The sequence below is a fragment of the Branchiostoma floridae genome, chromosome 11 (assembly GCF_000003815.2).
Source record: "Branchiostoma floridae strain S238N-H82 chromosome 11, Bfl_VNyyK, whole genome shotgun sequence".
Lineage (NCBI taxonomy): Eukaryota > Metazoa > Chordata > Leptocardii > Amphioxiformes > Branchiostomatidae > Branchiostoma > Branchiostoma floridae.
Window position 1 is genome coordinate 11,060,777 of NC_049989.1, and position 12,899 is coordinate 11,073,675.

Sequence of the window (12,899 nt, forward strand, 5' to 3'; positions counted from 1 at the left end):
AGTAGGTTGTTCCATACCCGGCCAAGTCATACAAAAGACTTTAGAATTGGTACATGCTGCTTTCTCTGCTTAGCACTCCGCACTAATGAGGAAGAGAATGGGGGTCAAACACACATCACTACCAGTGGACTAGCCCCCTGCTGTAGTCAGGCTTGCATGCAAAATACAGATTTAGATGGGACGAAAACTTGAATTCCATCCAAAAAACTATTCAAAATGTGAAGTTCCCCTTAGACTATGTTTTAATCCTTCGGGTCAATTTGCCACTGATTCAGTATTTTTTCCAACAAACAAATTGACGACCTATTGCCTAGGAGTCAATTAGCATGTAATTAATGATGGGAGGGGTTTGTTCTGATGTCTGAAATCATCTGAGACATCATCTGCAACCGTCAGATATCATCTAAAATCATTAGAATCATCTGCAAAAAAAAACAACATCCGGATCCTATTTAAAATACATTGTATATGCTCGGCACTTTTAATAGAACTCGTCTGATGTTTGAGGCGGTTTTGTGGTTTATGCATTATGGATGTAGAAATAGCTACAGAAATAGAGTCAGCTGAGTGGGATTCAAGCAATGATTGAGAAAATGCCAAATGCCAACAATATATTAGCATCCACCCACAAATGAGACTATGGAGCGATGCATTACTCCCAAACAGAGAGATTCTGAACTAGCCTGGGTGCCATTTATAGCAAGTTTTATCATCAGCTGGGATGTTTGGTTTACTAAGTGCGTTAGAAACTGTCCAAGCGACTGAAAAGAGCCCAAGATGTCACCCAGGGTAGCACTTAAAATGACCAGAGATGGAAGATTTATTTTCTTTAGGGTATAGTAACTACAGATAAGAATCTCTTTTTTATTACTGTTTTAAAAATCAGATGTGCCCAGAGCAATATGAACTCAATATTGTTCAGACATCTGGAGGTTTTGAAGGTACAGGTAGGAAACAATTAGTCAAATATGCATTGAGATTAATGATGATTCAGAAGCAAAAACTGAGAAAAAAAGATTATAGTCCAAAAAGACTGTTATCATAATATCAACTTAGCAAATTGTTAATTTTCATTGCATCTTGTCAAAAAAGTATCATCTTAATTCAAAATCCTTTAGATGATAAGGATAATCTTGGAAACTTTCTCTGAGAAACCCAACAGTAGTAAAATTACTGCATTAATGTTGTACGAGTTACTATCTAAAGAGAAATCCCATTACTCCAGCCAGCCATTGAGTCTCCTGTATGAATCCCAGGGCCTTCAGTGGCAAAGGTCATAATTATATTACATGATCCATGGCTATATGAAAACTATCTTATTCCTTCATACAGATCAGGTGTTATGCTTCTACATGCATTGCTTATGTCAATGCATTAACATTTTGATAGAATTAATTTACCTCTGATCTTTAGAGATTAAACAAAACCAAAATATTAACTGAAAGATGTCAAAATATAAGTTAAACGTATACCAGTCCTACTTTTGTCCAACACAGTATCGTTCAGTTGGTACGGGCATGGGAATATTATCTTATTGCATCAATATACATTGTATAAATGTCTCTAACTTTATAATGAAAGAATGGTGAAATTAACAGTGTGAATATTTCTATGCATGACGTGGAAAAGAAATTATATTGTAGACGTAGGAAAAAACGTAGGAAAAAATGCAAATTTCAAACCTCCACAAATATATTTTGGGGCCTCCAATTAGCAAAACGATTCAACTCACCATACATATCCTGACTTTCGTCTGCTATTCCTGCATAATTAGTGGACAGAGTCGATATTCAGCAGCTTAAGCAAACAGTTTAGTCTTCATTTTAAATGTCGTAGGGTTTTAAGCTTGAAGCCAGGATTTGCAGACACTATGGTTATCTAACATACCCTAAAGCTATGCTGGGCAGAAAACATATTTTGCTGCTTCCATTCTTTGATTTATGTTATTGAATGTGGGAGGCAGGAAGCCCAAGGCAATGCTTATTTAAATAAAAGCTATATATAACAGCAAGCAAGATGGCATTTATCGTTAGTTCACCTTTATTTGAGTGGTAACCTATATCCGTTGTTTTTAAAAACAGGGTATTCAGGGACGACAGTTAACGTTTGAGAGGCCATGGTTTCAAACTGCAATATTTTGAAAATGACAGGTCAATTGAAATATTGTGAAAATATTGCAATTTGAAACCATGGTTTTTAAAACAACGGGACGGTGTAGTTTACCCCACGGATAAAGGTGAACTAGCGTTAAGTCTTACAACTTTACACCCCCTGACCAAGTATGTTTGTTGAAAATTAAGATTAATTATCATTTACCCAATCCTTTATCATGACAAACTTTCAGTATCAACCATTTTTATTGATGAGGTTAAAAACGAGAAAACAAGTCATGTTATATCAATAATTTAATCATTATCATGATACATTTAATTGTACACATGTAAGCATCAGGACTGGATATTCTAATGTGCATTAATATTATTATTTTTCAAATTCATAGAGCATTAGACTTAAGGGTGATGCCTCTCATCTATGGAAAAAATGCTCCACGACTTATAGTTATACTTTTCTATTTTCTTAGTACATTCCAGTTTGCTGTGAGTACAATGCTAGGCACGTAGTGTTTTTCATTTGAGGCACTGCAAATGTTTACATTTTGTGTTCTGGGTCAACTGCTTTTGCAATGGATATGTGTGGTGTTAGCTTTGTGTAACGCTGCCATTCAGGCACTGTTTGCTGCATTTTTACCCACAGAGCTCACTGCAGCTGTACTGGTGCTAAATAAATAAGAAACTATTCTTGATTAAAATGTCCAGTCCAGATGTTATTCAAGCACATTACACTAACACATGCATGTTACATGCATCGTTACATGTTGTTCTTCTATCTTTCATTGCCTCAAAAAGGCATGTTGTTTCTTTTCTTTTAAACGTAGTGTCTATCATAACTGGTCAATGCTTGAAAAAAACTGACATTTGTATTGCATTGTGTTATTTGAAAGCATGAAATAGTGTGGAATCCTATCATTTAGACAACCCACTTCTTGTGAGTGTACAATATCATACAGGGTCTGCCTATATACATTGGGTTGCATACAGGTTTATGGTCGCTAAGCCACAAGGTAATGTTAAACCTTTGGTTTATGGTAGAGGTTTGTTTGCTGTAAACAAAGTGTATTGATCATTAGCTGCAGTGAGACCAGCCCAGCATACATGATCACCTCTTATACAAACTTCAGATTAAAAAATCTACAGTGTGAGACTCAGAGTCATTAAATGAGGGATTCTAAATCTTCTTTTTCATTGTGATAATTTAAGATGTTTTGTATCAATATTAAATGCCTATATCCTCAAACTCTCCCAACTAGGCGAGATTGCACAATGATTCCCATGGTTGGGTCAGTTGTGGTGTACATGTATGTGAATGTGAATGTGATACCGGAAAAAATTATTATCTGACAAAATGTCAGACGTTTCAACTGTAACCTGATGTTGGACATTTCAGCGTTTCCAAGTTGAGTCTATCAACACGATATTGTACCAAGACTGGACAATAAATTGATGACTCAAATTCTAACCCTAATTTTAAACCCATCAAGAGCCATAATCCTTAGAGCTCAATCCTAACTCTAATTCTAACCCTCCCCTTAACGATAAGCCAAGCAAGACACCGGGCCAAATTGTCCTGATTGACTTCTCAGAGTCATACTGAAATGTATGAATAGTAAGAATTTTGAATTAGTGAAGAGATCTACAGGTACAGGTACTCTGGTATGCGCCTGGAGGTAAACGTGAGCGTACCTGTGAATACACCTGTTTGTATCATGATCAGTTTGTTTGGTTCTGGGCGACTGAATACATGGTGTGACAAATATGTCCTGTCGTCAGGCATAACATAACAACTTTCACTACTCCCTTATGGATTATAAACCATGACATTACATTTGCCAAAATAACCGTAATAGGACAAGATATACAGCGTCAAACCCAGAGCGTATAGACAGCAATTTTACCGTGAAGTTCACTTCATCGCCCTTAATATTCTGAACATAATATTATGTACATTTTGAGCACCACCCAAAAATGCCCACTATCAAAACATATTGTAGCATCACTGCCCCGCCCCCTCTTGCCCAACACTCGGAAAAATCTACCGTGATTTCTGAATACATACTGTGGGACATGATATCGACCACTTTACCTCCGCGATCATTCCATACGCTAGCATCAAACACTGTACCGGAAAAATACCCAAACCTCCCGCTCACCTCCTTTTTGACGGTCCGTATCAGCTTTTCCCTGTACTCTGCGTCCGACATTTTGTCTGAAACGAGAGGGGTAGACCTTTAGGTGTTGATTCTAGCAAAAAAATATGATGAAATCTGTCCAGGATTATTAAATTTACGGCGCAAAATTGACGCTCGGACGGCACCAACCTCCTATGACTGTCGCCATCTTGCCGTCCGGTTCTGGATTTAAGGTGCACGAATTAGGATGAGCAGGCGGCGCGTCACACCCGGTATTTCCGGTTTTCCCTCGCTGAAAGAAGCGGCGCATTCCCGCTAGACTTCGGCACAAAGATGTTGAAACGTGCCGTGAATGTCGCCGTTAATTTCTTGGCGAGGATTCGGGGTGACTGTTTGAGATGATTTGGAAGCGGCGCGGATGAGAGCCATCTGCGGCCGGGGGGCATCAATATTTCATGACGGCATTCACGCGCCAAATGAGGGGCAGTTGACCGGGACTCGGCGGAACAGGTGGTTGCGGGCATCTCCCTCTCCGGTCATAAACTAGTATTTTCTTTCGCCCGTTTTTGCAAACAAACATCATGCTTACTATGTATGTCTCCAGCTGAAAAGGTTGATTTATCAGTTTTGCAAAGTAACATTTAGCTGTCCACTTGAAACGATGAAAAAAAAAACATTTTATAGAGCCGCAAAAACTGTGTTTTTATATGAAAGATATAACGACGATAGAAAACAATGTTGTTATTTTTTTCTCTTTCTATTCGTTTGGACAATGGTGCAGTTGTTTTGAACCAAGACGTTCCGTGAATTGTGCACGTTAAGATCATTCGCCGCTTTAGTATGAAACAGTAACAAGCTCATTTTTGATGAAGAGGAGACATCTGTCTGTCGATTTCCCGGCCGAGGTAGTCAAAAGCAAAACAGCCAATCAAGTCAATGGAATTCCAAAAGAAAGAAAAGATGGTTGAAGGGTGAAAGATAATGAAACATGGCAAGATAAAATTAAAAGTTCATTGGATAAAAGATAAAGTAAAGGGGCATTATAGAAGGGAAGCCGGATATCATAAAGGAAATGGGTAAAATAAAATATAGGGGGAAGGGAGGAAATGAATGAACGAAAGGAAATGAGAAGCAAATGAAGAATCTCTCAAAGAAATGTTAGCATCTTTCAAAGACACAGCCTGTCTTAGTTATAAAGATACATTGACTATCTGAAATTGACTGAATACCAGTTACAAGTAGGTTTGACCTGACGCGTGTATTGTTGCATTTGCTTAATTATAAAATGATTGTTGTTGTTTGTTTGTTTGCTTTAAAGCTTCTTGTAAAGCCAGCCACTTTAATGATCATGAGAATTTATTCGCATCTGCAGTTTCATAGGTAAGCTATTGGAAACATATTTGCTTTACCTGGGCCACGCCCCTTTGCGCACCTTAGCAGGTCGGGTCAAGGGTCATAGAGACAACCCGTTAATGGTTCCAGGGCTTTATTGATATAAAACTAGCAGAAATATGCACTACTCAATACTAAACCACGAATTTAATACCTGTCGATCCCCTAAATGATGACGATCATCATGAAAACTCGTCGCTTACAAATCCCAACGATTGGGCACGGATCGGGACACCCTCCCCTATAGTTTACCGGATCGTCCCATGTATGTCACATGAACCAAGATGGCGGCTTCCCATCTGAGTGGAGGCCGAGTGAACCTCGCGATTCTGAGAGAAGCAGCACGAAAAGAACTGCTTGAATGTCTGGACAAATGTGACGGAACAAAGGTTAGACATTATGTGCAGCTCCTGTATGTTTTGACTGTCATTATCTTCTCGCTGTGTTGACTTTAATATGTGATAATGTCTGTGGGGAGGGGGGCAAAATTATAATTGTAACGTTACACGGAAGCGCTTTTAAATTTTTCATCGCAAATATAACTTGGTAGTTGGTAGTTGGTACGTGTAATCAATTTGTTGAAAAGTGTGCACAAGCACTCGGTTTCCAGTGCTGACAGGACATTTTCCAGTGCTGAACCTGCCTCAGCACTGGAAGCCCGGTGCTGAGCCGGCCTCAGCTCCGACCACTTTAGCACTGGTGTTCCAGTGCTGAGAGAGGAGACCGCTACTTTTGGATATTTGCGTCTTTGTTGTTTATTTGCCTCTTTCCTACTGTTAGGCCGTGGTGTGGGATGAACAACTAACTGGACCATTTGGGCTGATTGCTGAATATTCACTGCTGAAGGTTCGTATAAATGATAACTTGTATGCACATATCATACACCATGTACAAGTACAATATATGTCTGCATAACATTGTATACATAGTAGTGTCAAACATTGTATACTTCAGGCAAATACTAAGGCTAAGATGACGCGGATATTTTCTAAGTCTTGTGTAACATCGTAGCACAACGTGAATTTCGTAACTGTTTTGTATATTTTATGGACAAACTTCTAAATCGTAGCGTAGAATAATATTGATAAAATAAGTTGTGTATATATGCAGCTCAGCTCGTAACGAATTTGTGTTGTTTACGTCAGCATGCTTTCACTGTAGTTTGTAAAAGAAATGACGACAAACTTTCCATTTAAATATATGTTTTATTTCTTGAAGAACGACGAACTTCTTGTTCCTGTGTGAATTACTTGTGTAATGTGTGCACGTTTTTGTAAAGGATAAGAGTTATATATAGATCGCGACCATATATAACAAAACCAGAAATCGGTGCCGCGACATTAGAGGAGGGGGGTGTATTCGCGTAATGAAAAAGTCGCGTAATGAAAATTTAGCGCTCGACTAGTGGGCGCTAAAAATGCTAAAATTAAGTTACCGCTATAAAATCAAGAATTACAGTATTATACTATTTCAATATCATTATGTAAGCTTTAGTTGGAAGAAGAATGTTGGAGCTTTAGTTTGACATTGCCTTTTTGCTTATGATTAGCTATGACACATAACAGGTTAGTAATTTCTCTAGTACAATGAGCTGTATCTACATCTACATCTACATGGTGGCACCCCCAAATGGCCCTGTCTTTCTGGTCATGACTGGCCTTGGTGGCTCTTCAGTGAGCTAAACTGGCCAGAGACAACTTTCACTACCTACAGTTTCACTTTCTGCTCCCTCTTCTCCCAGGAACATGAAGTTGACAAGATGTTCCAGCTGCGTCCTGGCCGCATGCCTGCAGCAAACGTCAACAACATCATCTTCCTGTGTCGGCCCAAACTGGCACTCATGGAGATCGTGGCACAGAACATACTCAAGTAAGGAACAGGAGTCTCTTTGTTCATCTATACAATAGATTACTGTAAATGCATTTAAGTTCGTGGGGATTTAATTTTGCGGTAGCGGGAAAGGGGACTTTTTGCAGTGGATTTAAGTTCGCGGTAACACCATAGACTGCAGTCTAATACCATAATAGAAAGATGTTCGCGGTGGTTTTAAGTTCGCGGTGAAGTGGTCACTGCGAAAACCGCGAACATTAATCCACTGCGAACATTTCTGCATTCACAGTATTTAGCCAATGCAAATCTATTTTCTTGGCTCTCAGACTTCTAAATAGAAATTAAGAGATCACTCATAATGAGAGTAAAAGGTAGGTCGAAGATTCACTCTATTGAACAGTTTACAGATTTTGTCTCAGACTCATTTTATGTTGATATTCGAGTTAAGTATAACATTCAAATTACACAGTGTCTCTCCAAATACGCATAAGATGCCAGTACCATAATTCATGATGAAATATGAATAATTGTGTTTTTTTTTTTTCATATCTGTACATCCTCAGAGAGGAGGAGACTGGGGGATCTCGTAAGGAGTTCCACATCTTCTTTGTTCCAAGGAAGAGCCTGCTTTGTGAGCAGAAACTCAAGGTACAGGAAGTACATGTCTTACAATTCAGCCAGGATACCAGACCCCAATCCGATCTCAATAGTATCTAGGGTGGGTCAAACTCAGGGGGCCTGCTGTATGATTTTTTAAAGGCACGTTTGCCCTAGAGCCATTGAGTTGGGCTGTATAGGGCCTGGATACAGTCTGGCATCCAGGATAAGATCACTTTAATTTACTTTTTTTAATCTTTGTTTGATGTATGTACCAAACATGATGAAAAAGGAAGCATCATGTTTGGGACATGTAAGATTTAAAAAATCTAACCATACCATATGTTGTTCCTGTTCCAATAGGAGCTGGGTGTGTATGGAACCTTCAGTAATGTGGATGAGTACACTCTGGATCTCATCCCGTTTGACAGTGACTTACTCTCCATGGAGATAGATTCTACCTTCAGAGTGAGTCCTCTGTTATAAATGTTATTTTGTTTGTGTAATATGCTTACCCATTCTCGATTTAAAAAGATGATATATTTCAATCTTTAAAGAATGTATTACTTATTCCTCTTCATTCAACAGAACTGTCACCTTGAGCATGACATGTCCATGAATAACTTCTCATTGTGCAGTAGAAGAGGAAAAGTGGTTTTCACAGTGTCCAAATTTTGCAGTTGAATGAAGTCTGTACAACACAGTAGCATTATATATTTAATTTATGCATATTCACAGTGTCATGACTTGGCAACGGGGGGTCACAATGAAAACCGCAAAAATAGAATTACCGCAAACATTTTAGTTATACAGCATATTAGGTTGGGCCACTTACTTATGATGATGAAGATGAAGATGATGAAGATTATATTGATGATGATATTGATGATGATATTGATTTTGTTTATCTGAATCCTTGTTCATTCATTGGTGGTGATCATATTAATGATGATCATCTTGATGCTTTTTCTACTGTCCAAAAGATCAATTCTCCAATATATTCCACAGGATTGTTACCTGGAGGATGACATGACATCCATGTACTATGCTGCCAAGTCCCTGATGTCAGTCCAGGCTCTGTATGGCATCATCCCTACTGTCTGTGGGAAAGGGGACTGTGCTCGGGTAAGAACTCACGGAATGCCTATCATATTAGTTACAGTACTTATAACCATCATGTATGTAGTTTTGAAAAGTCTCAGGAAGAAGTCGAAATCCCCTGTGAATAGACCAATCCTATGGCCCCACCAAGTCTTGTCAAAATGTAGAAATGTAGAAGAAAAGCATTTAAAAAAATGGAAATATTTGATGGACATGCATCCACTGTCTTATTGGCCATACTGGTAATTGCTATGCTATCATTGGTCAAACTTCTAATTGTAACGGACAGTTAAGATTGCTCTACAGTTTCGGTCCTTAAGAAGTACTAGTAAAAAGCCTAACTGAAAAATCCATTTATCAAAAATTCCAATGTAAAAATAGATCAAAATAATCATGCATATTAATCTAAACAGAATTTCATCTTTTGTTTTTAGGTTTATGTCTTTGGCTGTGATTTACAAGATTGTTAATGATATCTTAAGTTAAATAATAAATAAGTTAAAAGCAAAACAAAAGTCATGTTTACGTTTGATTTTTGCCTCTATGAGTTTTGACATATTTGCATCTACATTGTGTATCCTAAAATTTTTGTCTTAGAAAATTCCAGAAACTACTATTCAAATTGCTTTTCCCTCAGCATGTAGCAGACATGATGTTGCGGATGCGGCGTGAGCTGGCAGGAACCGAACCCCAGATCACCCCGCAGATCGACTGTCTCCTGCTACTGGACAGGACTGTGGACCTCATGACCCCCCTCCCCACACAGCTCACGTACGAGGGGCTCATCGATGAGATCTTTGGCATCAACAACAGTACGTCAAACCTTGTTGCAAAGACGAAGCAAAAATACAAGTGTTTGAATTTTTCAAGACTATACTGTAGTTTTTACTCCTTACTATTGATAGTCTCATGCAAACAAAATAGCCTTTGTTAGAGAGAGTACATGTATTGTAGAGATGATTGCTGCTATTGTTGTCTATTTGACTTTGTCGCTAGTAATATGCATAAGGTAGCGAAGTCTGCCATCTCTGATTGCCTTGTTATGTAGCTTCAGCAAAACTGCCTCTAGAGAAATTTGCTGCTATTATTAAGAGGGTTGCTAAGCAATATGGGTAAGGTAGTGAAGTCTGCCATCTCTGATCACCTTGATCACCTTGTTGTTTCCATGTACAGTAGCTTCAGTTAAGCTGCTTACAGAGAAATTTGCTGCTATAACTATCAATATACATGTAATCAGAAGGGTTAGCAGTTTAGGCATTAACTTAAGCAAGAGAAGTCTGCCATCTCTGATCACCTTACTGTTTCCATGTAGCTTCAGTAAAACTTCCTCCAGAGAAGTTCGCATCCTCGAAGCAGCAGACAGGAGGGCCCCAGGAGATGCCCATGGAAGGGTTGCTAAGCAGTATGAGTAAGGTAGTGAAGTCTGCCATCTCTAATCGCCTTGTTGTTTATAGCTTCAGTAAAACTTCCTCCAGAGAAGTTTGCGTCCTCGAAGCAGCAGACAGGAGGGCCCCAGGAGATGCCCATGGAAGGGTTGCTAAGCAACTTATGAGTAAGGTAGTGAAGTCTGCCATCTTAATCGCCTTGTTGTTTATAGCTTCAGTAAACTTCCTCCAGAGAAGTTTGCGTCCTCGAAGCAGCAGACAGGAGGGCCCCAGGAGATGCCCACAGAACCCAAGAAGCTGGTGCTGAACTCAGCGGAAGAGCTGTACGCTGAGGCACGAGACAGAAACTTCCACGCCATCGGTCCCTTACTCAGCAGGAAGGCCAAGCTCATATCTGCTCAGTTTGAGGTCAGTTCAGTTTAGTCCATATCAAGACCCTCTTGAAATGTTAACATGAATTATTATTTAATATGATTATTTGCAAATGTTTTGCTTGTTATTACGTCTCCAAAATCATTGTTATTTTACACACATACAAATAAATCTTTATCACAATTAGAGGACGCCATCTTCCTATTAGTTTTACATGTTACTGGTAAACCAACTCACGTTATAAAAATTCTACATTTGTGCTTACGCTAAATGTGATGATATACACATGTAACAAGACATAACTACAACTGGAATAAGGATAGGACTCTTTATTTTTGTCAATATGTATCGCAGGTCCTTTAACGTGCTTAACACCTTTTTAATGTTATGGTACATTTTTACTGCTCTCAGTATACAGAACACCATAGTCATCCAATAGTACTGAAAGTAAATGTTTGATGTACAATGCAGGAGAGACATGGTGCTAAGACAGTTGGTGAAATCAAGCAGTTTGTGTCCAGACTTCCCCACATGCAGGCAGCAAAAATATCTCTCGCCAATCGTAAGTCATGAAATTTTTTATCACCAGGTCAGAGAAGAAACTACATGTTTGTTCTGATCTGATATTGCAGCTTTACATACAGGTCTTAGTCTTAATGTATATTTTGAAATGTTTCCAGTGGTTTTATTCACACTGTTTTCGCAGTGTCTTTTCGCTGCAGTATTATTTTGATTGTGAGCTTGGAACAATTAGAAAACCATGCACCTTACCACTTCTGCTCTAAATTAAATCCCAGCAACAACAAACAGACTTACAGTGGTTCTAGGGTGATTTTTGTCCAAACATGAAAATCAATTCAGTACCTGCAGGACTTTGTGCAATACCTTTTTTTGACATTGTATGCTTGTGTCATTTACAATTACAGATTTTATATTAGCATTAATTACAGATTTATTACATGTAACCTAATTAACGGTTACTATATAATATACCCTCTTACCCAGACACAACAATAGCAGAAATGATCAAGGAAGTCACCGATTCAGACCATTTCATGGAATCTCTCACAGTGCAACAAGGTAAGGATCATACAAAAGAACCTTAATATGGAACTATACACATATAACTTAGAAGTGGTATCACATCCGCTTTGCAGTTGTAAAATTTAGGCATAAGTATCATCAAGCTTAGTTTAGAGCTTTGCATAGAAGAAGGCCTCCCTAGACTAGTTGGAATAATTGTTGTTTGAAAAAAGTATGTAGTACTACATAATTCCCATGTTAGTGTGCTGTGAAGACTGAAAGTGAAACTTCAGTGGCTCTGTTTCTGGCATATTTGCCATAAACATATTCTTTTGTTTCTAGAGTTTTTGAATGGCATTGACACGGACAAGGTGAACCCCTATATTGAAGACTGCATAGCAAGAAAGGAACCAATCATCAAGGTAAATCCTGACTTTAACAACAATAGGAAATATACTTTACTTTATACTTTCTATACAAAGAATATTGTCTTTTTATAAAGAGTCTCACCTATCTGTTATCAGTTGTTGTTTCTATAAGTTTACTGTTAAATGCAGGGAAATAGCAGTAAAACGTGCTTGCACCTTGTTCTGCAACAAAACATTTTAGTAAATTTTTACATGTTGTGTTAAACAACAGGAGGCTTGTAAAAGGCCCAAACATAACGTTCTAACACAACAAGATTTTACTTGCAAGATGTTTACCAGATGTGTCTGTCTGTATTGTTGACAGATTCTGCGGTTGGTGTGTATCCAGTCCGTAGCTAACAATGGTATGAAACAGAAGACTCTGGACTATTACAAGAGGGAGATCCTACAGGTAAGTTTACAAGACATTGTCCATGTTACAGTATTTATATGATAAGTACAGTAGATAAGTTACAATGACCATGTTAGCTAATAGACTTCAGCAGCTGCTGTAGAATGGCAAAGTGAAACTCCTTATAAAGCATA

At 38.4% G+C, this 12,899-nt stretch overlaps 2 protein-coding genes across 11 annotated transcripts in view; one reads left to right on the top strand and one right to left on the bottom strand.

Annotated features, from left to right (window-relative positions):
- The window catches only part of LOC118426052 (small G protein signaling modulator 2-like), a 79,342-nt gene extending 74,593 nt beyond the window's left edge, over positions 1–4,749 (bottom strand). For 3 of the 10 annotated variants that reach the window (XM_035835298.1, XM_035835297.1, XM_035835295.1), the window contains exons 1-2: positions 4,436–4,747; positions 4,268–4,323 (exon numbers count right to left, since the gene is read on the bottom strand). In XM_035835298.1, coding sequence (XP_035691191.1) covers positions 4,268–4,323; positions 4,436–4,556 — 177 coding nt within the window. In that variant the 5' untranslated portion in view covers positions 4,557–4,747. Of the gene's footprint in view, positions 1–4,267; positions 4,324–4,435 lie in introns of all 10 variants that reach the window. The other 7 variants (XM_035835303.1, XM_035835302.1, XM_035835301.1 and 4 more) reach the window with 4 other exon arrangements.
- A 1,118-nt stretch (positions 4,750–5,867) lies between these two features.
- Positions 5,868–12,899, top strand: part of LOC118426055 (vacuolar protein sorting-associated protein 33A-like) — a 10,254-nt gene continuing 3,222 nt past the window's right edge. The window contains 13 exon segments of the mRNA XM_035835306.1: positions 5,868–6,027; positions 6,419–6,484; positions 7,380–7,507; positions 8,032–8,116; positions 8,429–8,533; positions 9,074–9,190; positions 9,804–9,978; positions 10,621–10,685; positions 10,828–10,959; positions 11,395–11,485; positions 11,929–12,003; positions 12,289–12,368; positions 12,679–12,765. Of these exon segments, the coding sequence (XP_035691199.1) occupies positions 5,923–6,027; positions 6,419–6,484; positions 7,380–7,507; positions 8,032–8,116; positions 8,429–8,533; positions 9,074–9,190; positions 9,804–9,978; positions 10,621–10,685; positions 10,828–10,959; positions 11,395–11,485; positions 11,929–12,003; positions 12,289–12,368; positions 12,679–12,765 (1,311 nt within the window). The 5' untranslated portion in view covers positions 5,868–5,922.